The sequence below is a fragment of the Neovison vison genome, chromosome 8 (genome assembly GCF_020171115.1).
Source record: "Neovison vison isolate M4711 chromosome 8, ASM_NN_V1, whole genome shotgun sequence".
Classification (NCBI taxonomy): Eukaryota; Metazoa; Chordata; class Mammalia; order Carnivora; family Mustelidae; genus Neogale; species Neogale vison.
The window spans coordinates 22,833,057-22,858,058 of record NC_058098.1 but is presented as its reverse complement, the minus strand read 5'-3'; the positions used below and the strand labels follow the sequence as shown (position 1 = coordinate 22,858,058).

The 25,002-nt window shown below is 40.9% G+C and overlaps 1 protein-coding gene across 1 annotated transcript in view; it reads left to right on the top strand.

Annotated features, from left to right (window-relative positions):
- The window catches only part of PHF20 (PHD finger protein 20), a 149,850-nt gene that overhangs the window by 22,819 nt on the left and 102,029 nt on the right, over positions 1-25,002 (top strand). The window contains exon 2 of the mRNA XM_044263120.1: positions 576-690. Within this exon, the coding sequence (XP_044119055.1) occupies positions 608-690 (83 nt within the window). The 5' untranslated portion in view covers positions 576-607. The remainder of the gene's footprint in view (positions 1-575; positions 691-25,002) is intronic.

Genomic DNA, 25,002 nt, shown 5'->3' with positions numbered 1-25,002 from the left:
ACAAAGAAAGTATAGTTCCTCCTGTCTAGCCTTCCAAATAGGGCCAGAAATCAGTATCTCAGCTTTTATTTACTTCTTTTATATTAAAATTCATAGGAGTTGGAACTTGTAGTTATTCTTCTGTTTACTGTCTACAGTTTTGTCTTCCTTCAGTGGACTAGAGTCTTCATGAGGACAGGAAACTGTGTCTCTTTTGGTCTTGACCGTTTTTTTCTAGTTTCTCAGCAGATACTTGTTGAATGCATTAGCAAATGATTGTATTTAACCTGGAAAGCAGTTGGGTTTTTTTTGGAGTTCTGAGGTGTTCCCCTTTAAGTGAGTCCTTGGTCAGCATTGTTGAGTTCAGGTCTCCTCAGGATTTCTGGAACTACAGGACACCACATAATAGAGAAGGAGGAGACAGTGGAGGGCACACCTGTGTTAGGATGAGAGCAGGCTTGGAAGTAGCCACTGGCAGGGTTTCCTGGAGCTTTTTGTTTTGAATAATTCCTGTTTGTCTTTTATGTGTAGTGACTGATGCTACACTCTGGGCAGACTTTGCCTAAGTTTCATAAATATTTAATTGGCTTTTTCAGGAGAATAAAGGCAGCCCCGCTGATGACTGAAAATGACAAAGCATCCACCTAACAGACGAGGAATCAGCTTTGAAGTGGGAGCCCAGTTGGAAGCCCGGGACCGATTAAAAAACTGGTACTTTTGTATTTTTCTGTTAATTAAATTCCTTCAGTAAAGGATTTTTGCTAGCATTGATAAAGAGGGGTAGCCTGTGCTTTTCTGTAGTGTTTTCCTGCTCCCTGACTCTTGGAAGGTAGGAGACATAAGCCTAGAGATGTGGAAATGTCCTTTCTTTTTGGTGCTGGGATCCGTCTGTCATGGAGACCATTCCGTGTCTACTTGTTAATACTCGTTTCCCCTTTCTGCCCGTTCCGAGAAGGAGTGATGGGAAAAAGAAGCATGGATGGCTGCAAGGCAGGGAAGAGTTAAAAGTGGCAGCTTTCTTGCTCTTGGCTCCCTGTCTGGAAGAAGAGAGGATAGATCAGGGATGGAAGCATGAAGGAAAGGGGTTAGATTGGAATAGTTTGTGTGTTGTGAACAACTCCTTCTGTTTTCTGGGTGTGTGTTGTGGTTGAAATTTAGTCATCATTCTGTATGGTGATTAAATGTAGAGGCCGAGGGCTTGTAGTCCTGAATTGTCATTGACTTGTGACCTCTGGGTGGTAATTCCCACTTTGAGGTTCAGCTTCATCTGTAAATGTGTGGATAGTAGTAATATCAACCTCAGAGTTTTTCTGAGAATCAGGTAATAGAATATGTGGAGAAAGGCCTTCCTTACCAACTGTAAAATGATGGTTGTTGAGAACGTCCTACAATTTGGTCATTTCTTAATGTTTAAGGTAAAGGTGGGGGTTTCAGAATTCAAGCATTTCTGAGTGTAGTCCTTTTGGGGAGTTTTCTCAAAATAGACTGACCAGTTCCTGGGGCGTAGGAAGAGAAGAGAGGGGAAAAGAGAAGCAGGGAAATGTTGGTTGGGGCAGAAAATGTCTCTGCTGCCTTTTGGGGATAGATTGGATAAATGAATTGTGGACCTTTTAAATACCTTGTTGTTTTAGGCTGTTTGTATTATCTGTGATTATTTCCCTTTTTTGTTTTCTCTCAGCTCTTTTTAAGGCAGCTTAATCAAGGGAAGAATTCTTTTCAAATGTGGAAAAAAATTAAAATTTAGAAAAAGTAAAGAAGTACAGCTAGCCATAAAATAATCTGTATAGTTATCTCTCAGAATAAATATTAGTGAATATTAATAAATTAGTATGTAAAATTTAATAATAAGATTTATTAATAAATTAATAAATGTCACTCGGAATAAATGACATTTTTGTTTTATTATATTTATGTTAAAAAATTAAGGCTATAAAGCATTTCTGATTTAATCCAAGTGTCTTTTATACCTTACCGATTCAATTCCCCTTCTGTGTTCCATAGAGGCAACCAGCATCCCGAAGTTGGTTGTATCCTTTCTGTCCATGTTTTTACATTTTAACTATATATATGTATTCATAAGTAATAGTTAGAATCACTTTATTTAAAATCACTTCATTTAAAAATGAATATGTTTTATTATATTGTTTGTTCCTTTAGCTTGTGTTTGTGTGATTCATGCATACTGATATATAAGATACTCCTCCTAACTTCTGTATAGAGTTCTGTTGTATGAATATACCATATTAAAAAAAAGGAATATATCATATTTCATTTATCTAGTCTCCTACTGATAGACATTTAGATTCCGGTTTTTCACTTTATTTTTAAAGTAATCTCTAGGCCCAGTGTAGGGTTTGAACTAATAACCTGGAGGTTAAGAATCCCATGCTCTCTACTGAGCCAGCCAGGCTCCCCTCCAGTTTTTCTGCTTTAAACTTAATGTTGCTGGGGTGCTTGGTTAGCTCAGTCAGAAGAGTGTGTCACTCTTGATCTTAGGGTCATGAGTTCAAGCCCCATGTTAGTGTAAAGATTACTAAAAAGAGTAATAAATTTAAAAAATAAACAACACACTGTTATTGTGAACATCTCTGTAAATGACTTTTTTGTGTATCCTTTTGCAAGAATACTTCTTGGGCAGTGACTTTCAAACCTTTTTTATGGCAATTTATAGTAAGAAATATATTTTAAATCCAGTGTAATACCCATCCATATACACATAATAATTTAACCGGAGCAAAAACTTAGAGACAGTTCTTAACCTTGGACATGCTTTATATTCTGATGTTTTCCCTCTATATTGTATGTATGTTTCCTGAACATATGTACAAGTGCTGGTCTAGATTCATTAATTTTATTTTATAATCCAGTGGGTCATGAACTGCTGTTTGATAAGTCCTACTCCAGTGAATTTGTTAAGTAATATGATATACACATTTTCAGTTTTACTGGAAATTGCCAAGTTTATCTCCAAAATGCTTCTATTAAATTACACCCCCACAGTAGTGCATTAAACTTCCTGTTTTTCCATGTCCTTATCAATCCTTGCTTTTTAAAGACTTTCTGGTCTTGCTAATCTGTTTGTTATGAAATTTGTTTTATTCTCTGTTGCTTGTACTTCTGGTGAGGTTGAGCATTTTCTAATATGTGTGTTCTGTAACTTGTTCTTGGCTATTTTCCTATTTGATTTCTGTTCTCAGTGATATATTAGTGTTCTTCTAATACGTTATGGATTCCAATTCTTTGTCAGTTTGTGTTGCAGAAATCTTCCAGTCTGTAACTTGTCTTTTCAGCTTGTTTGTTTCTTTTCTTTTTTATTTTTTTAATTAAAAAAAGAGGTTTTATTATTTATTTATTTGAGAGAAAGAGAGAGGACAAGCAGGGGGAGCAGCGGGCAGAGGGAGGGAGAAGCAGGCTTCTTGCTGAGCAAGGAGACTGGTGTGGGGCTCGATCCCATCATGACCTGAGCTGAAGGCATACACTTAATTGCCTGAGCCACCCAGGTGCCCCCTTTCAGCTTGTTTTTGATATCTTTCGTGGCATATAGTACTCTCCTAAATTCTTCTAAAAGTTTTAAAGTTTTGCTTTTCACATTTTGATCTTTATTTACCTAGAATTGATCTTATGTATGGAATGAACCTGGTCTAATTTTTTTATTCACAATTTACATAATCAGGTGCCTCATCATCGTTTGTAGGACAGTCCATTCTTTCCCCACTGTTCTGCAGTACCACTTTACCAAGTGCCATAATATGGCACTCTCTCTTCTTAGCTCCTTACTCTGTTCTATTAATTTATATTTACTCTGGTGCTAATAGCAACACATCGAATTTATATTGCTTTAAAGTAAGTCTTTATAGCTATTAAGACAGATTTTGCCCCTGTGTGCTTTATTTGCTGTGTTCTTAAACCTTTTCTCTTACTTTTTCAAAAAATTGAAGTATAATTGACATTCAGTACTGTATTAGTTTCAGTTATAGATCTTTACTTTTAATGTGAATTTTAATTTTAATTTTATTTTAAAAATGATTTATTTATTATTTATTTAAATGATTTTATTCTAGAGGAAAAGAGAATGTGCATGTGTGAGAGGGTGTGAACAAGGAGGGAGGGGCAAAGGGAGGGGGGGAGAAAATCCTTAAGCAGATTTCCTGCTGAGCAAGGAGCCTGACATGGGGCTTGATCCCAGGACTCTGAAATGATGACCTGAGTGGAGATCAAGAGTTGGATACTTAACCGATCGAGGCACCCAGGTGCCCTGAAAATACTACGTTTTTGTATTTATTCACATTTTCCTTTATAAACATAAGTAATGTTTTATAACCTTCATAAAGCTTTTGCATTTTATCTATTAGACTTATTCCTAAGTACCTTCTAGTGTTTGTTGCTTCTATGAATGGATCTTTTTTCTTTTATTGCAGAGCGCGCACATGCATGCGTGAGTAGGGGAGGGGGCAGAGGGAGAGGAAGAGAGAATCTTAAGCAGGCTGCATGCCCAGCTTAGAGCCCTACCCTGGGCTTAGTCTCAAGACGCTGTGATCACAACTCTGAAATCATGACCTGAGTTGAAATTAATAGATGCCTAACTGATTAAGTTACCCAGGAGCACCTTGTGAATGGATATTTTTTTTAAAGATTGTATTTATTTATTTATTTGAATGAGTGAGCCAGAGAGAGAGAGAGAGAGAGAGAGGAGAGAGGAGAGAGTATATGTGAGTGGGAGGAGGACAGAGACAGAGAATCTCAAGCAGACTCTGCGCTGAGCGTGGGGCCCCATATGGGGCTTGATTCCACGACCCTGAGATCATGATGTGAGCTGAAACCAAGAGTGGGATGCCCAACCTACTGAGTCACCAAGTATCCCTGGATCTTTTCATATTACATTTTCTCTTTGGTTATTGGTGGTGTTTAGTAATGCTGTTGAGTCTTGTTGTTGACCAGATTCAGTGTGTGAACTTTACCTAGATCGTAGTTAAACTGACTGACCACCCAGGTGTCCTACTGAGATCATAGTTTAAAAGCGACTGCTAAAAAAAGATTTCATGACATTTATGAGATTGTTGGAAATTTGAACAGTGATTAATGATATAAAAGCATCGTTAATTCTTTTAGGTATGGAAATGGTATAGCTATGTTTTAAAAAAGCCCTCATTTTTTACAGATTACATACAGACATTTAAGAATAAAATGATTTGTTGTCTGGGACTTTCTTCAAAGATAATATGAAGGGAGGAAAGGATGGGAGGATAGAGGAAGCAAAAGTGGTCATAGGGGTGGATATGTGAGGGTTTATTTCTCATAAATTTTGTATGTAAAACTTGTGTGCAGAAAGCTTGCTGCATTTTCATACTTGTCCTACTAGTTCTTTTGGATTTTTTACGTAGATGGTCATACCTATGCAAACGGGTATATTGCCTCTTGCTTTCCAGTCCTTATGCCTCTTCTTTCTTTTCCTTCCTTTCATCTTTCATCCCTTTTCTTTCCTTCTCTCTTTGTCCCATTTTCATTGACCAGAACCACACTGGCATGGTGTCAAATGGTAATGGTAACAGTAGAATTCTGCGTCTTACTGTTTGTTTGATTAACAGGAGTTCATGTGAAGATTCATCATTAAATATGATGTTTAATGTTAAGATCATGGTAGACTCGGGGCACCTGGGTGGCTTAGTGGTTTAAGCCTCTGCCTTCAGCTTGGGTCATGGTCTCAGGGTCCTGGGATCAAGCCCCACATCGGGCTGTCTGCTCTGTAGGGAGCCTGCCTCCCCATCTCTGTCTCTGCCCGTCTCTCTGCTACTTGTGATCTCTTTCAAATAAATAATATATTAAAAAAAAAAAGATCATGGTAGACTCTTTAATCAGATTAAAGTAATTTCTTCCTGTTTATTCCTTGTTTGCTGGAAGTTTTTGTTTTTGTTTTGTTTTCCCCTAGCCTGTGTGACTGTTGAGTTTCATCTAATGCTTTTTCTTTCTTTTTTTTTTTTTTAAGATTTTATTTATTTATTTGACAGAGATCACAAGTAGGCAGAGAGGCAGGCAGAGACAGAGAGAGGGGGAAGCAGGCTCCCTGCCAAGCAGAGAGCCTGATGTGGGGCTCGATCCCAGAACCTGGGATCATGACCTGAGCCAAAGGCAGAGGCTTTAACCCACTGTGCCACCCAGGTGCCCCTCATCTAGTGCTTTCTGGACATCTCATTAATTGACCATATAGGTTTTTGTCTCTTCAGTATATTAGTATGGTATATGACATTAGTAGATTTTCTGATGAGCAGTTCTTGCCTGCATGCCTGAATAGACTCTATTAGGTCATTTATATAATAAATTATGGGATTCAGTTTGCTAATATTTTGTTTGGGATTTTGATATCCGTGTTCACTAGTACTTTGGTTTTTTTTTTTAAAGATTTTATTTATTTATTTGACAGAGAGAGATCACAAGTAGGCAGAGAGGCAGGCAGAGAGAGAGAGAGGAGGAAGCAGGCTCCCTGCTGAGCAGAGAGCCCGATGCGGGACTCAATCGATCCCAGGACCCTGAGATCATGACCTGAGCCGGAGGCAGCGGCTCAACCCACTGAGCCACCCAGGCGCCCAGTACTTTGGTTTTGATCTTTTCTTGCACCATCCTTGTCTGGTTTCAGTCTGTTGTTGTAGAAGTCCTAGGAAATGGGGTAGTTTTTTCTTTTTTTCCCCCACTCTGGAACAGGTTTTATTTATTTATTTATTTAAAAAAGATTTACTTGAGAGAGAGAGAATGTGTGTGGTGGTGGGTAGAGGAGCAGAGGGGGAGTGAGAGGGGAAAGCAGACTCTTCACTGAGTGCGGAGCTCTGGGTAGGGCTTGATCATGGTGGGACCCTGAGATCATGACCTGAGATGAAACCAAGAGTCATATGCTTAACTGACTGAACTACCCAGGTGCCCCATCTGGAACAGTTTCTTTCTTTTTTTTTTAAGATTTTATTTATTTATTTGACAGAGATCACAAGTAGTAAGAGAGACAGGCAGAGAGAGGGGAAGGGAAGCAGGCTCCCCACTGAGCAGAGAGCCCGATGCTGGGCTCGATCCCAGGACCCTGGAATCATGACCTGAGTTGAATGCAGAGGCTTTAACCCACTGAGCCACCCAGGCGCCCCTGGAACAGTTTCTTGAAGCTTTGCTAAGTCTTGTCAATCCTCCCCCCGCCAGCAAGGAACCTTATGTGGGACTCTATCCCAGGATCCTGGGATCATGACCTGAGCTGAAGGTAGATGTATTAATTGAGCCATTTAGGCATCCCTTTTTTCATTTTTAAGGATCACCAAAACTCACATCATTTAGTGTGGTGATATAGTCAGTTACATTCATTATTTTCTTTGGTGCTAAAATTATCCCAAATTTAGCTAGTCAGAGACCCTTTAAACTGGGTTCTTTTGTTCTTTCAATACACTTCTATTAGTCCTTGAGTATTTTCTTTTTTTCTGGCACTACTTAGAAGGCCCACATTTATTTTGCCCCTGTCATTCTCTAGACCCTGAAGTCAGCCATTTCTCCAAGGAGGCCTAATTCCTTTTAGGTGGAAGTAGTATTTAGAAATAACTCTGGGCACTGGCTGTGTTTATTGCTGCTAGAATGTTACTGCTTTTAGGCCTTTTCAGTGGATAGAGCTCAGAAATAAAATTTTTGAAAAGTTGTGAGTTCATTTTGGTATTTCCATTTTAAATTTAATATTTTGTAATTTATATTTTTATTTTTGTCTTTTATTTTGAAAATTTTTTTTCTAAAATTTAATTTTTGTTGTTGTTCTTTAGTTTTATTTATTTACCTGACAGAGAGAGAGAGAGATCACAAGTAGGCAGAGAGGCAGGGGAAAGCAGGCTCCCCGTTGAGCAGAGAGCCCAATGCTCGATCCCAGGACCCTGAGACCATGACCTGAGCCGAAGGCAGAGGCCCAACCCACTGAGCCACCCAGGCACCCCTAAAATTTAATTTTTAATCAATTAATCAATTAATTGATTTTAGAGGGGGGAGGGAACGAGAATCTTAAGCAGGCTCCATGACCCTGAGATCATTACCTGAGCTGAAACCAAGAGTTGGGCGTTTAACTGACTGAGCTACCCAGGCACCACTGTGAATTCCTTTTTAATACTCTTGCAGTATAATTTTCTACATTTGAAGTTATTTTTAAATATATATACAGTAAAACTTTCCCTTTTCTGGCATACATGTGTATGACAGAGAGAGACATAATGAGAGAGGGAACACAAGCAAGGGGAGTAGGTGACGGAGAGGGTGAGGTTTCCCACCGTGCGTGGAGCTCAATGTGGGGCTTGAGCTCCGGAGTTTGGGATCATGTATGACCGAAGGCAGATGCTCAACAACTGAGCCACCCAGGCGCCCCAACACATATATAGATAGGTCTTATAAGTATCACAACTTACAAGATAAGGAGAACACCTAAAGAATTTGCTTATGCTATACCCTTGCTGGTCTATAATTACTTGATTTGATTTTAAAAAAAATTTTAAAGATTTTATTTGTTAATTTATTTTATTTATTTTTTGAGAGAGAGAGAGAGCACATGAGTGCATGCCGTAAGTGGGGAACAGAGGGAGAGGGGGGAGAGAGAATCCTAAGCAGGCTCAGGCTTATTGCGGAGCTTGATGCGGGGCTCAGTCTCAGGACCCTGAGATCATGACTAAGCTGAAGTCGAGTTGTATGCCCAGCTGACTGAGCTACCCTGGACCTCTGAAGATTTTTTAAAAGAAGATATTTATTTATTTATTTATTTATTTGACAGAAAGAGAGAGAGAGAGATCACAAGTAGGCAGAGAGGCAAGCAGAGAGGGAGGAAGCAGGCTCCCCGCTGAGCAGAGAGCCCGATGCAGGGCTCGATCCCAGGACCCTGAGATCATAACCTGAGCTGAAGGCAGAGGCTCCAACCCACTGAGCCACCCAGGAGCCCCCCAAGATTTTATTTTTATGATATGTCTACATTCATTGTGGGGCTGAAACTCACAGCCCTGAGATCAAGAGTCCCATGCTTCACTAACTGAGCCACTCAGGCGCTCCTGATTATTATTTATTTATTTATTTATTTAAAATAGGATCATCTTTGGGGCGCCTGGGTGGCTCAGTGGTTTAAGCCACTGCCTTCGGCTCAGGTCATGATCTCAGGGTCCTGGGATCGAGTCCTGCATCGGGCTCTCTGCTCGGCAGGGAGCCTGCTTCCTCCTCTCTCTCTGCCTGCCTCTCTGCCTACTTGTGATTTCTCTCTCTGTCAAAAAAAAAAAAAAAAAATCTTAAAAAAAAAATAGGATCATCTTTGCCATGCTGTTTTTTTTTTTTTTTTAAAGATTTTTATTTATTTATTTGATAGACAGAGATCACAAGTAGGCAGAGAGGCAGGCAGAGAGAGAGGGGGAAGCAGGCTCCCCGCCGAGCAGAGAGCCCGATGTGGGGCTCGATCCCAGGACCCTGAGATCACGACCCGAGCCTAAGGCAGAGGCTTAAACCACTGAGCCACCCAGTCGCCCCTTGATTATTTTTTATTTATCTGTCTTTCCTTCTAGAATGCTAGCTCAGTTGAGGGCTAGTACGGTAGATTGGGTTCTCTGAGATGCAGTGTAATTGATTGATTTGGAAACCTCCTGTAGAGGGAAATGGGGAATGAGGGGAAGAGGCTGGGAAGAGTTTTAACCCCTGGCAGGGAGAGAAAAGGAAGGTAGGATATCTTCCATCTACCAGTAAGTTTTGGCAAAGGAGATGGGGATTTCTCAAGCCATTGTTGCTGTCAAAAGAGTCTTGTCTCCCAGGAAGAGTCTTATCTTAGTATACCTGCTTACTCAGTCCTTGGTTAGGAACAATGCTAGGGAAGTGTGGAGATGGCACAGAGGTCAGGATGGGTTTAGTGCCTTTGTGGCTGGGGTCAGTTACTATCTACGTGGTCTACTTGGTAAGGATGTGGTGGGTGCATTTCCAAGGCAGCCATGGATGTGCTATCAATTTTGTTTGCTGATATATCTCTAGTGCCTGAAAATTGTACCTGGCATATAATAGGTAATCAGTAAAGTATTTGTGGACCAAGTTCCAAATGATTGTAGGAAACATTTTTCTAGGTGTTCTGATTGCTTACATCTTAAGCCTGAGAGAAATTTTTTTTTAATATTGCAGAATTAGATAGCAATTATGTGCAGGACTGACTGCGCCAGGTTCCCTGTATACAGCTATTCCATTAAATCTTCTCAGCAAGCTATGTTGTTTATTATTTCGATTTTATAAATGAGGGAAGAAACAAAGGCTCACAGAGGTAAAAATCCCTTGTTCCAAATTTCACAGCCAGTGTGTGGTGGAGCTGGGATTGAACCCCTGTTGATCTGACTCCAAAGACTGGCTATGCCTCCCAGGTGATTCCTTTCCCTAGTGATATTTTTCTGAGTGCTCTTCCATATTTTCTGGATTTACTTCTAGGTTGCAAAAAAAAAAGTCATGAAAAGGGTTAAATTATTTTTAGTATATGTGCTGCCAAAGCGAGCACAGGGGTTAAATTATTTTTCAAAACCCATGTGACAATAGATGTGTATGAAGATACAAATGTGACCCAGAATGGGTGAGTGTGTCTTTCTGGATTAATTCTTTGACATTTTTTTTTTTTTAAAGATTTATTTATTTATTTATTTGAGAGAGAGAGACAGAGAGAGCATGAGAGGGGAGAAGGTCAGAGAGCAAAGCAGACTCCCCATGGAGCTGGGAGCCTGATGTGGGACTCGGGGACTCCAGGATCACGCCCTGAGCCGAAGGCAGTCGTCCAACCAACTGAGCCACCCAGGCGTCCCAATTCTTTGACATTTTTAATAGGTCTCTATCTTTGATTTATTTTGTGTGTGATGCTTATACAGAAGCCTGGTTTCTCTCTTACCTTGTCTGCTACATACATACTTACGTTAAACCACAATAGCAATGGTAACTAACATTTATCAGAGATTTGTTATGTGTCAGGTACAATGCTAATGGCCTTAATTGCTTTACATGAGGTATCTCATTTAAGCCCCCAAAGCAAACCCATTTGGAACTGAAGAATCTGAGATTATAACTTGGTTTGTTAGAAAACTGTTTTATGTATACCTGACCAGAATGCATTTGTAAATTATCCAAACCAGTTTTTCCTTCCTAAATTCTAGGGTCCCTAAGAAATCACAGGATTAGGATTTTTATTATTTAGAGAGGGGAGTTTGTAAAATACAGATTTAGATTTTCTTTTTTTTTCTTTTTTAATTTTTAATTGTTTTTTAAAGTTTTTTTTTTAAAGATTTTATTTATTTCTTTGACAGAGAGAGATCACAAGCAGGCAGGAGGCAGGCAGAGAGAGAGGAAGGGAAGCAGGCTCCCTGCTGAGCAGAGAGCCAGATGCGGGACTCGACCCCAGGACCCTGAGATCACGACCCGAGCCGAAGGCAGTGGCTTCACCCACTGAGCCACCCAGGTGCCCCAGATTTAGATTTTCCATGGAAGTTGTTAGTTCTAAAAACAATTTATCTCACCAAATAGGATATGGATTATTGATAAGAATGCATGTTCTAATTTTGCACCTACCACTTTGGGGGACAATTTCCAGATATCCATTTCCTACTCTGTAGATGATGTAATCTTGCCTGCCCACTTTACCTCTAGGATTATGCAGATGAACTGAGTAGCATGTGAGAGGCTGCAGTCTCCTAGCAATCAACGTTTGGTGGTGAGAACAGAAACTGCTAGCTCTGCCTCCCTCCGCCTTGTTCCCTTCATTTGTCAGGAGCACACCATCTGCCTCAAACAGTAGGCCTGGCCTTCTCTCATCTTGCCCAGAACACAGTGCAAAACTCCTTCTGTCTGTTGCTTTCCTGACTCCTTGGCACATTTCCACCGCTTTGTTTCCATATAAGTTGATCATAGTCTCCTTCTACTTTTTGTACAAAAGATTTTTTTTTTAAAGATTTTATTTATGTATTTGACAGACAGAGATCACAAGTAGGTAGAGAGGCAGGCAGAGAGAGAGAGAGAGAGAGAGAGAGAGAGGAGGAAGCAGGCTCCCTGCCTAGCAGAGAGCCCAATGCGGGATTTGATCCCAGGACCCCAAGACCATGGCCTGAGCTGAAGGCAGAGGGTTAACTCACTGAGCCACCCAGGTGCCCTACTTTTTGTACAAAAGATTTTAAAATCTGAGTTGTGTAATGTCCTTAGTTAGCTCTCCTTGAAATTTTCTTTCTTTTTTTTTTTAGTATTATTTGCATCGATCAAGTCTCGGTTCCTGGTTGTTACCTTTTGCATGTCTTCTTCTTTTTTTTAATTAATGTATAATATATTATTTGCCCCAGGGGTACAGGTCACCATACATTTCACAGCATTCACCATAGCCCATACCCTCCCCAGTGTCCATAAGCCAGTCACCCTATCTCTACCTCCCCACCTCCCAGCAACCCTCAGTTTGTTTTGTGAAATTAAGAGTTTCTTATGGTTTGTCTCCCTCCTGATCCCATCTTGTTTCATTTTCTCCTTCCCTACCCCACCACAACCCCCTGCCCTGCCTCTCAAATTCGTCATGTCAGAGAGATCATATGATAATTGATCAATCAGATCAATTGAAAGCTAAGCAGGGTCGGGCCTGGTTAGTACTTGGATGGGAGATCATCTGATTGACTTATTTCATTCAGCATAATACCCTCTAGTTCCATTCACATTTTTGCAAATGGCAAGATTTCATTTCTTTTGATGGCTGCATAGTAGTTCATTGTATATATGTACCACATCTTCTTTATCCATTCATCTGTTGATGGACATGTAGATTCTTTCCATAGTTAGGCTGTTGTGGACATTGCTGCTATAAACATTTGGATGCACATGCCCCTTTGGATCACTACATTTGTATCTTTAGGGTAAATACTCAGTAGTGTGATTGCTGGGCCCTGGGATAGGTCTATTTTCAACTTTTTGAAGAACTTCTATGCTCTTTTTCCAGAGTGGCTGCACCAGCTTGCATTCCCACCAACAGTGTAGGAGGGTTCCCCTTTCTCCGCATCCTCGTCAACATTTGTTGTTTCCTGACTTGTTAATTTTAGCCATTCTGACTGGCGTGAGGCGGTGTCTCATTGTGGTTTTGATTTGTACTTCCCTGATGCTGAGTGATGTTGAGCACTTTTTCATGTGTGTTGGCCATCTGGATGTCTTCTTTGCAGAAATGTCTGTTCATGTCTTCTGCCCATTTCTTGATTGGACTATTTGTTCTTTGGGTGTTGAGTTTGATAAGTTCTTTATAGATTTTGGATACTAGCCCTTTATCTGATATGTTGTTTGCGAATATCTTCTCCCATTCGGTCAGTTGTCTTTTTTTTTTTTTGACTGTTTCCTTTGCTCTGCAAAAGTTTGATCTTGGTGATGTTCCAGTAGTTCATTTTTGTTTCCTTGCTTTTGGCGATGTTTCTAGGAAGAAGGTGCTGTGGCTGAGCTTACCTCTTCACTTCTTGTACCATCCTTCCCCCCCTTTTTAATTTTACTTTTATTAAAGTAATTTTTCACTGGGGCATCTGACTGGCTCCGTCAGTGGAATATGTGACTTTTGATCTTGGGGTTGTGAGTTAGAGCCACATGTTTCATGTACAGCCTAATTAAAAATAAAAATCTTACGGGGTACCTGGGTGGCTCATTCTTTAAGCTTCTGCCCGATGCAGAGCTCAGGTCATGGTCCCAGAGTCCTGGGATTGAGCTCTGCATCGGGCTCTCTGCTTTGCAGGAAGCCTGCTTCTCCCTCTCCCACTCCTCCTTTTAGTGTTCCCTCTCTCACTGTGTCTCTCTCTGTCAAATAAATAAAATATTAAAAAAAAAACTTAGGAAAAAATGAAAATAATTTTTCATTTCTGAGCCTTTCACATACATGTTTTGAGTGTCTGCTGGGAGTCAGACACTAAGCTACAGACTGTGGAATGAAGGAAGAATCACATAGGCCCCTCAAGTTTAGAGGCCACTCAGGTATTTGGCTCTGGCTCTTAGCATTGCTGGCCAATGATGTTAATCATATATGCTCATGGTTATGTCTTTGCTAATAGCTCACATTTATTTATTTATTTAAAAGCTTTTATTTATTTGTCAGAGAGAGAGAGAGAAAGTACAGCAGGGGGAGCAGCAGGCAGAGGGAGAAAAAGGCTTCCTGCTGAGCAAGGAACCTGATGTGGTACTCAATCCCAGGACCCTGGGATCACGACCTAAGCTGAAGGCAGACGCTTAACTGGCTGAGCCACCCAGGTGTCCCAATAGCTCACACTTATTGGGGGATTTTTTCTTTGTCAGGCACAAGTCTAAAAGCTTTACATGTTATACCCTATGTAATTCTCATAACACTGGGAGTTGTGGGTATTTTTATTATTCCCATTTTATCCATGAGGAAACAGACGCAGAGTGGTTAACTAAGTTGCCCAACCTTGCACAACCAGATGAATTTGGAACTTGAGTCAAGGTAGTCTGGCTTGTGAGCATGAGAGGGCATAACTTTGATCCCCATGCTGTGTCTTGTACCTAGGGTAGAAAGTGAAGTTTTTGAAATTAATTATATCATAAAGTGATACTTAACTCTGTACAGAGTTCATGTATAACCCCCGGAGGGAGAACAGTTAATTTCGTGTGTGGGATTTTAGAGGTCTTCCCACAGGTGTCTTATGCTAAGACATTCATTCAGTGCTAGATGCTGGAGATAGAGTGGTAATTAAGACTGATGGGTAGTCCCTGATTTTTAGGAGCTGACATTTGGTGGAGGTAGATGGACCATAAACAAGCAGACCCATAACTGTAAGGTTAGGTGGTGATAAATGTTAGGAGGAGGAATAAGTACTAACAAGTGGACAAGAGTGTGACATGGTGTGTGTATGTGGGGTGTTTTTTCATGAAGAAGGTATTCAGGGAAGATCTATCTATTAAGGAAACATTTGAATAGTGATCCGAAGTGAGGGAGGGAGTGAGCCAGGTGGATATCCAGGGGAAGAGGGATTTAGGCAGAGGCAGCCAAGGCACAGCATGCTCATGTTCAAGATGGAAAAAGAGGGTAAAGATTAATGGTGTCAGAGGAGGGAGATGAGTCCACGTATGTCAGCAGGAGCCAGATCTGGTCATACTTGGGGATTTGGAATTTAATCTGAATATAATAGGAAGTCATTGAAAGATTTTAAACAGGGAAATGACATTATCTGGTTTCAGTTATTTAAAGTGGCTGTGGTTATTTTGTGTAGAATATGCTGTAGGCAGGCATGGAAAGAAAGAGGGAGAATAGTAGTCCTTGGTTCTAGTTTGGATTAAAGGTGATAGTTGCTTGAACAAAAAAAGCAGCAGTGGAGATGATGGGAAGTGGTCAGAGTCTGAGTAGTTTTTGAAGGTATAGCTGACAGATTTGCAGATGATATTGTAAGAAAAACAGAAGAGTCAAGGGTGACTCCAAGGGTGTTTGTTCTAAGTGCTAGTAGAATTACTACTTGCTGAAATGGGGAAAATCAGTAATTTGGTTTTGGACATGTTAAATATTGCATTCCTTTTAGATAACCAAGTGGAGATTGTTGAACAGATGGTTGAATAACTAAGTGAGTCAAAATTGAGGTGTGAGCTCTGGGTTAGAGATAGAAATTTGGGAATTGGCAGTGAGTAGTACATGGGATTAAAAAAATATATATTTTATTTTTTAGAGCAGTTTTAGGTTTCAGCAAAATCGAGCAGAAAGTACAGGGAGGACCCATCACTTGGCTCTATACTTTCATAGCTTTCCCATCAACCCCCTGCAGGAGAATGATACGTTTGTTACAGTTTATGGACCTACACTGAACCATCATTATCACCCAAATTCCATAGTTTATGTTAGGGCTTACTTTTGATGTTGTACATTCTTTGAGTTTGGACAAATTTATGATGACACATATCTACTGCTATGGTATTGTACAGAAGAGTTTCACTGCCCTAAAAATCCTCTGTAATTTGCCTCTTCAGTTGTTCTTATCCCCTAACCCCTGGCGATCACTGACCTTTTTGCTGTCTCCATAGTTTTATCTTTTCCATAATGTCATCAGTTGAACATAGATAAGTAGGTAGCCTTCTCAGATTTTTTTTTTTCCATTTAGTAAGAAGCAATTAAGGATTCTTTTTTTTTTTTTAAAGATTTTATTTATTTGAGAGAGAGACAGTGAGAGAGAGCATGAGCGAGGAGAAGGTCAGAGAGAGAAGCAGACTCCCCGTGGAGCTGGGAGCCTGATGTGGGACTCGATCCTGGGACTCCGGGATCATGACCTGAGCCGAAGGCAGTCGTCCAACCAACTGAGCCACCCAGGCGTCCCGCAATTAAGGATTCTTTATGTCCTTTCATGGCTTGATAGTTCATTTCTTTTTAGCATTAAATAATATTATGTTGTCAGAATGTACCACAGTTTATTATCCATAAGTTTTCAACTCATTTGGGTAAATACTAAAGAAGGTGGTTGCAGGGTGCCTGTCTGGCTCAGTTGGTAGAACATGCAACTTTTTTCTTTTCTTTTCTTTTCTTTTTTTTTTTTTAAAGTAAGCTCCCCATGCACTGTAGTGCCCAGTGTGGGGCTTGAACTCACAGCCCTGAGTTTAAGGACCTTAGGTGAGATCAGGTGTCAGACCCTTAACCAACTGAGCCACCCAGGCACCCTGAGCATGCGACTCTTGATCTTAGGATCATTAGTTCAGGCCCCATGTTGGGTGTAGAGCTTACTTTAAAAAAAAAACATGTGATTGCCAGATCATATGGTATATTTAGTTCTGCAAGAAACTGCCAAACTCTTTGCGAGTGACTGTACCATTTTGCATTTGTACCACCTGTGAATGAGAGTTACTATTACTTTACATGCTCACCAATATTTGGTCCTCAGTGTTTTGGATTTTGGCCATTATAATAAGTAAGTAATGGTATTTCATTGTTATTTAAATTTGCAATTTCTCTAATGAAATACGTTGAATATCTTTTCATACGCTTATTTGCTGTCTTTATATATTCCTTGGTGAGGTGTCTGTTAAGGTCTTTTGCCCATCTTTTGTTTGTTTCTTTGTCTTCTTGTTGTTGAGTTTTAAGAGATCCTTGTGTATTTTGGATAACAGTTCTTTTTTTTTTTTTTTTTAAAGATTTTATTTATTTATTTGACAGAGAGAGATCACAAGTAGGCAGAGAGGCAGGCAGAGAGAGAGAGAGGAGGAAGCAGGCTCCCTGCTGAGCAGAGACCCCGATGCGGGACTCGATCCCAGGATCCTGAGATCATGACCTGAGCCGAAGGCAGCGGCTTAACCCACTGAGCCACCCAGGCGCCCCGGATAACAGTTCTTTATCAGAGGTGTTTTCACGGGACTGGATGAGCGCATCCAGGGCTGTGCTCTGGCCGCTAGCCACATGTAGCTGTTTAAGTAAAATTGAAAATTCATCTCCTGAGTCACACTAGGCACAGTTCCAGTATTCAGTAGCCACATATGGCTAGTGGCTACCAATTGGAGAGCAGAAATGTAGAAAGTTTTCAATGAGAAGGTTCTGTTAGATAGTGGTAATCTAGGTAGTCAGTATAGATAAAAAGGAGGACTAAGCCCAGGAGCCTTCCTGTAGATGTTAGCAGATGTAGAGGAACCAGCAAAAGAGACTGGGAAGGGGTGACCATTGAGGCAAGAGGAATCCCAAGAGGAGGATGTCTAGAGGCTTCATGCAAAAAATCATTTCAAGAAGCAGGAAGTAATAACTTCAGTTTGTGATGCTCCTGGGTCAAGTAAGATGAAGATTCAGTGATTACTGATTCAGTGACATCGAGGTTTTAGATGATCTTGATGAGAGTTGTTTTAGCGGAGCAGTGGGGACAAAATCCTGATCGGTCTGAGTTCAGGAAAAATGGGAGAGAGACTGGTATGGTGTACAAATGGAGGAATAAGCCATTTACAGGAGCAGGATAGTTCATTTATTATAAGGGGAAAAGGGAGACTGGATATACAGATAGAAATGAAGGTTGACAGGCAGAATTGGTGATTGGAGCATGTGTTTTTTTCTTTGTATATGTATGTGTGTGTTTTCTGTTTTACACTTGAGTTATAGGGACACCTGGGTGGCTCAGTTAAGCATCTGCCTTAGGCTCAGGTCATGATACCACATCCTGGGATTGAGATCCACACTGGGCTCCCTGCTCGGCGAGCCTGCTTCTCCCTCTCTGCCTGCTGCTCCCCTTGCTGTGCACGCTCTCTCTCTCTCTGTTAAATAAATAAAATCTTTAAAAAAAATAAAGTTGAGTTATAATTTACATACTGTACAGTTCTGTGAGGCTTGCCAAATTTATAGTTAGGCATGTACCACCACAGTCAAAATGTAGAGCGCTTTTATCACCCTACAAAATTTCCTTGTATCCTTTTTTTAAAAATTTTTATTTTTAATTTTTTTTAAAGATTTTATTTATTTAGTTGACAGAGAGAGATCACAAGTAGACAGAGAGGCAGGCAGAGAGAGAGGGAAGCAGGCTCCCTGCTGAGCAGAGAGCCCGATGCGGGACTCGATCCCAGGACCCTGAGATCATGACCTGAGCCGAAGGCAGCGGCTTAACCCACTGAGCCACCCAGGCGCCCTCCCTTGTATCCTTTTGTAGTCAACTCCTCCTACCGCTTTTGGCTCTTATGACCCAGGATCCTGTCCTTGTACATATAGTTTTACTTTTTCCAGGCTGTCATAAAAATGGAATTATATGATGTGAAGTCTATTAAATTTGACCTCTTATCATATTCACTTACAATACTTTGAGATTCATTCACAGTTTAGTATGAATCAGTCGTTTGTTCCTTTTATCGGTGAGTAGAATTCCATTGTATGGATGTACCACAGTTCATCTGTGTAGCTGTTGAAAAATGTGAATTGTTTCCAGTTTATACTAAATATGAGAGAACGTAAGTTCTCATTTGTCTTGGGTAAATACCAAGGAGTGGGATTGCTGGGTACCAGGTTAAGTGTGTTTAACTTGTTAAACTATTAACTGCCAAACTATTTTCTTTTTTTTTTTTAGCGAGTTTTTTTTTTTTTTTAAGATTTTATTTATTTATTTGACAGAGAGAGATCACAAGTAGGCAGAGAGGCAGGCAGAGAGAGAGGAAGGGAAGCAGGCCCCCTGCTGAGCAGAGAGCCCGATACGGGACTCAATCCCAGGACCCTGAGATCATGACCTGAGCCGAAGGCAGCGGCTTAATCCACTGAGCCACCCAGGCGCCCCGCCAAACTATTTTCTAATGTGGCTATTCCAGTTTGCATTTCCACCAGCAATGCATCAGAGTCCCAGTTGCTCTGTGTTTTTGCCAGCACTTGGTAGGATTCGTTTGTTTCCCTCCTTTTTTTATTGTTTTACTAAGTTGATTTGTATTTTATATACTGTAAATTCACTTTTCTAAAGGATACAAACGAACGATTTGTAGCATATTCACAAAGTTGTACAACTATCACAACTACCTAATTTCAGAATATTTTCATCACCCCAAAAAGAAACCCTGTAGGGGCGCCTGGGTGGCTCAGTGGGTTAAAGCCTCTACCTTCAGCTCGGGTCATGATCCTAGGGTTCTGGGATCAAGCCCCGCATCGGGCTCTCTGCTCAGCCGGGGGCCTGCTTCCTCCTCTCTCTCTCTGCCTGCCTCTCTGCCTACTTGTGATCTCTCTGTCAAATAAATAAATAAAATCTTTTTTTTTTTTTAATTTTTTATTTGTCAGAGAGAGAGAGCAAGCGAGAGCGAGCACAGGCAGACAGAGTGGAAGGCAGAGTCAGAGGGAGAAGCAGGCTCCCTGCGGAGCAAGGAGCCCGATGTGGGACTCGATCCCAGGACGCTGGGATCATGACCTGAGCCGAAGGCAGCTTCTTAACCAACTGAGCCACCCAGGCGTCCCTAAATAAATAAAATCTTAAAAAGAAAAAAAAAAAAAGAAACCCTGTATGTATTAGCAGTCTTTTCCTTTCCCCCCTCAGCCCTCCCCATCCTTGGGCAACTACTAATATACTTTCTGTCTCTGTGGATTTGCCTATTCTGGACATTTCTTAGAAACCAAATCATACAATATGTTTCTTTGTTACTGACATCTTTCACTTAACATATTTTCTTTTTCTTTTATTTTTTTAAAAGATTTTATTTATTTATTCATGAGAGATAGAGAGAGAGAGAGGGAGAAGCAGAAGGAGAAGCAGGCTCCCTGCAAGGCAGGGAGCTGGATGTGGAATTCGATTCCAGGACCTTGGGATCATGACCTGAGCTGAAGGCAGATGCTTAAGAGACTGAGCCACCCAGGTGCCCAGCATATTTTCTTTTTTGAAAAATAGACTGACTCCATGCCCATTGTGGGGCTTGAACTCATGGTCCTGAGATCAGGAGTCACATACTCTACCAACTGAACCAGCCAGGTGTTCCAAAATTAACTACTTTGGATTACCTTCTCTCTCTCTCTCTCTCTCTCTCTTTTTTAATGTACGCCCTAAGCCCAGTGATGTGGGGCTTGAAGTTATGACCTTGGGCCTAAGAACTGCATGCTCTACCAACTGAGCCAGCCAGGTGCCCCATTTAATATACATATATATATTTTAAAGATATTCTTAAGATTTTTAAGATATATATATTTTAAGATATATATATTTTTAAGATTTTATGTATTTATTCAACAGATGGAGATCACAAGTAGGCAGAGAGGCAGGCAGAGAGAGGGAGAAGTAGGCTCCCTGCTGAACAGAGAGCCTGATGCGGGGCTTGATCCCAGGACCCTGAGATCATGACCTGAGCTGAAGGCAGAGGCTTAACCCTCTGAGCCACCCAGGTGCCCTGGTATTTTTATTCATTATTTTTTAAAAAAATGTTAAAGATTTTTATTTGTTTATTTGACACAGAGAGAGAGGGAAGGAGAGAGGGAGAGAGGAAAGGTGGAGAGAGAGGGAGAGAGCAAGCACAGGCAGGGAGAATAGCAGGCAGGGGAGAAGTAGGCTCTCTGCTCAGCGAGGAGCCTGATGTGGGGCTCTTGATCCCAGGACTCTGGGATCATGACCTAAGCTGAAGGCAGCGGCTTAACCAACTGAGCAACCCAGGTGCCCCTTAATATGGTATTTTCAAGATTCATTTGTGTTGTAGCATATATCAGCATTCTTTTTGATGGGTGAATAGTATTCCACAATAGGGATGTACTATGTTTTGTTTATCCAGTCATCAATAGATGAGTATTTGTATTGTTTTTGTTTTTTGGCTATTACGAATAATGTTGCTATGAATATTTGTGTGTGGACATATGTTTTCATATCTTAGGTATGTAAGAATAGAATTACTGGGTCAGATGCTAATTAACTTGTTTAATCTTTTGAAGAACTGCCAAGCTTTTTTCCACAGCAGTTGCACCATTTTATGTTCCTACTAGCTTTGGGAATTCTTTTTTGATTGATTTTATTTTTAAAGATTTTATTTATTTATTTGACAGAGACCACAAGAGAGGGAACACAAGCAGGGGAAATGGGAGCAGGGAGCCCATTGTGGGACTCAGTTCCAGGACCCTGGGGTCATGACCTGAGCTTAAGGCAGATGCTTAACGACTGAGCGACCCAGGTGCCCCTGATTGATTTTATTTTTTAAGTGGAATATAAGAAAATCTCAGCTGAGACTAAGAATCTAAAGAAGGAAGGCTTGAAAAAAAAAGAAAAAAAGAAGGAAGGCTTGGGTTTGAGGAAAAGAGATGAGGTATGATTGTCATTTAGAAGATTGAAGAAGGGATTGGATGTGAGAAATGTGGTAAATTGCTGATGCCATAAAATTGCACTGAAGTCCCGTTGGAGGTTGGTGGTCATGGAGTTTTTTCAGTAAGAATTGTACTGTGTTTTTAATTCTTTTGTTTTTAATATTTTTTTAAAGATTTTATTTATTTGAGAGAAAGAATGAGAAAGAGAGCATGAGAGGGGGTTGGTCAGAGGGAAAGGCAGACTCCTCAATGAGCACAGAGCCCGAAGCAGGACTTGATCCTGGGACTCCAGGATCATGACCTGAACCTAAGTTGCTTAACCAACTGAGCCACCCAGGTGCCGTATTTTTAATTTTTTTAAATTTTAAGTAGGCTTCTTGACCAATGTGGGGCTCACACTCACAACCCTGAGATCAAGAGTCACATGCTCTATAGACTAAGCCAGCCATGTGCCCCTATTTTATTTTAAGGTTTTATTATCAAGCGATCTCCACACCTAACATGTAGCTCGAAACCCACAATCCCAAGTGTAGGAGTTGCATGGTCCTCTGACTGAAATAGCCAGTAGCTCCAGCTTTTAATTTTAGAATAGTTTTAGATTTATAGAAAAAATAACACACCCAGTATCCCCTACTGTTAACATTATACATTAATAATACAGAAATGTAAGGTACATTTGTTACAATTAATGAACCAATATTGGTATATTATTATTGCCGAAAGTCCACACTTTATTAATATTTCCTTAGTTACCCCCTAATGTCCTTTTTCAGTTTCAAGAACCCATCCAGGATACATTATGTTTAATTTCATTTTATTTATTTATTTTTAAAGATTTTATTTATTTATTTGACAGAGATCACAAGTAGGCAGAGAGGCAGGCAGAGAGAAAGGAGGAAGCAGGCTTTCCATGGAGCAGAGAGCCTGATGTGGGGCTCAATCCCAGGACCCTGGGATCATGACCCGAGCTGAAGGCAGAGGCTTTAACCCACTGAACCACTCAGGCGCCCCCAACATTATGTTTAGTAGTCATGTCTCCTTAGGCTGCTTTTGGTTCTGTCAGTTTCTAGATTTTCCTTATTTTTAATGATCATTTATTTATATCAGCACGAATTCATATTTCTTTTAGACTTTGGGTTATAATCCAATACTGCTTTATTTTGTTGTTCTTGTTGCATTGGGAGCTCTTTCAGTTGCCTCTTGTGTCCTTTGGACATATACCCATTCATCACCGCATGCGTGTGTGTGCGTGCCCACACACGTGTGTGAGAGACACTTCCTTACTTCTGGCACTACAAAATATTTTAGGCTCATCTTGTGTATTTTGTGCTGCAGTCCTGCAAATAGCCATTTCTCCAAGGAGCCCTGGCTCCTTTTATTGGAAAATGGTATTAAACTCAAAGATCCAGGTGCTAGGTGTGCTCATTGCTACTGAGGAGTTGTTGCTCCTGGCCTCTGGATTATTTATCATTCTTAGAGTAAAAGATATACGTGTGTGTGTATTTATTATAATGGTAGAATGTACTTTTTTTTTTTTTTTGAATAGTAAAGTGTCACAGAACTCAAGAGGCTAGAGCCTCCAGAGCCCCCTTGGAGTCTCAGCTCCTCTTTTCCACCCCATCATCTACTCTATCAGCTAATCTTGTCAGATCCACGTCCAGAATCTAGCTTGAATCTCACACTGGCTGCCAGCTCTACCCTCCCCTTCTGGCCTAAAGCCATGGATCTTCTGGACCCTGGCACTAGCCCTGGCACTAGCCACGTAACCAGTCTCCTATATCTTTCTGGACTGAGCTTCCTTTCCTCATCTTTTCCACTCCTAGCCAGTGGTAGGCCCTGGATTTTTATTTTAATTTTTAAATCTTTTTCTTCTTTTCTCCCTCCTTTTATTTTTATTTATTTATTTAAAAAGATTTTTATTTATTTGACAGATCACAAGTAGGTAGAGAGGCAGGCAGAGAGAGCGGAGGAAGCAGGCTCCCTGCTGAGCAGAGAGCCCTATGTGGGGCTCGATCCCAGGACCCTGGGATCATGACCTGAGCTGAAGGCAGAGGCTTTAACCCACTGAGCCACCCAGGTGCCCTTATTTTTATTTTTTATTAAAAATTTTTTTTTCGGGACACCTGGGTGGCTCAGTTGGTTAAGCAGCTGCCTTTGCCTCAGGTCATGATCCCAGCGTCCTGGGATTGAGTCCCACATCGAGCTCCTTGCTCGGCGGGGAGCCTGCTTCTCCCTCCGCCTCCGTCTGCCAGTGCTCGCTCGCTCTCTCTCTCTCTGACAAATAAATAAATAAAATCTAAAAAAAAAAAAAATTTTTTTTTCTTCCCCTTGACCCTGGGTTATTATTATTATTTTAATTAGGCTCCATGCACAATTTGGAGTCCAACACAGGGCTTGAAATTGCAACCCTGAGATTGAGATTTGAGCTGAGCTAAGAGTTGCTCAACTGACTGAGCCACCCAGCACCCTGTAATCCTGAATTTTTAAAAAACTTTTTTGATAATGATTCATGGTAGTTTACAGTTGTAAGAAATCGATTGATTAGAGAGAGCAGAGATGTTATTCTTTTTAAAAAATCTTTTTTAAAGATTTTACTTATTTATTTGAGAGTGAGAACAGGAGCAGTGGGGAGGCACAAGGGGAGAAGCAGTCTCCGAGCTGAGCAGGGGGCAGGGTCCTGGGATCATGACCTGAGCCGAAGGCACATGCTTAACTGACTGAGCCACCCTGGTGCCCCTCTTTTTTATTCAATTTTTTAAAATATAATTTTTTAAAAATTTCATTTATTTGATAGGCAGAGAGGCAGGCAGAGAGAGAGGAAGGGAAGCAGGCTCCCCGCTGAGCACAGAGAGCCCGATGTGCAGCTCCATCCCAGGACCCCGGGATCATGAGCTGCACTGAAGGCAGAGGCTTTAACCCACTGAGCCACCCAGGTGCCCCTTTTTATTCAATTTTTAAAAATTTTTTTATTGAGGTATAATTTATATTAGAGTGCACATACCTTTTTTTTTTTTTTTTAAAGATATATTTATTTGACAGAGATCACAAGTAGGCAGAGAGGCAGGCAGAGAGAGAGGAGGGGGGAAGCAGGCTCCCCGCGGAGCAGAGAACCCGACTCGGGGCTTAACTCAGGACCCTGGGATCATGACCTGAGCCAAAGGCAGAGGCTTAACCCACTGAGCCACCCAGGTGCTTCTAGAGTGCACAGATCTTAAGTGCGTAGCTTGATGAACTCCTAAAGCAGGATACATGTGTACAACCACCATTCAGATCAAGATATAGATATATTCCCACACTCAGTCGCAAAGCTCGTTCCATCCCTAAGG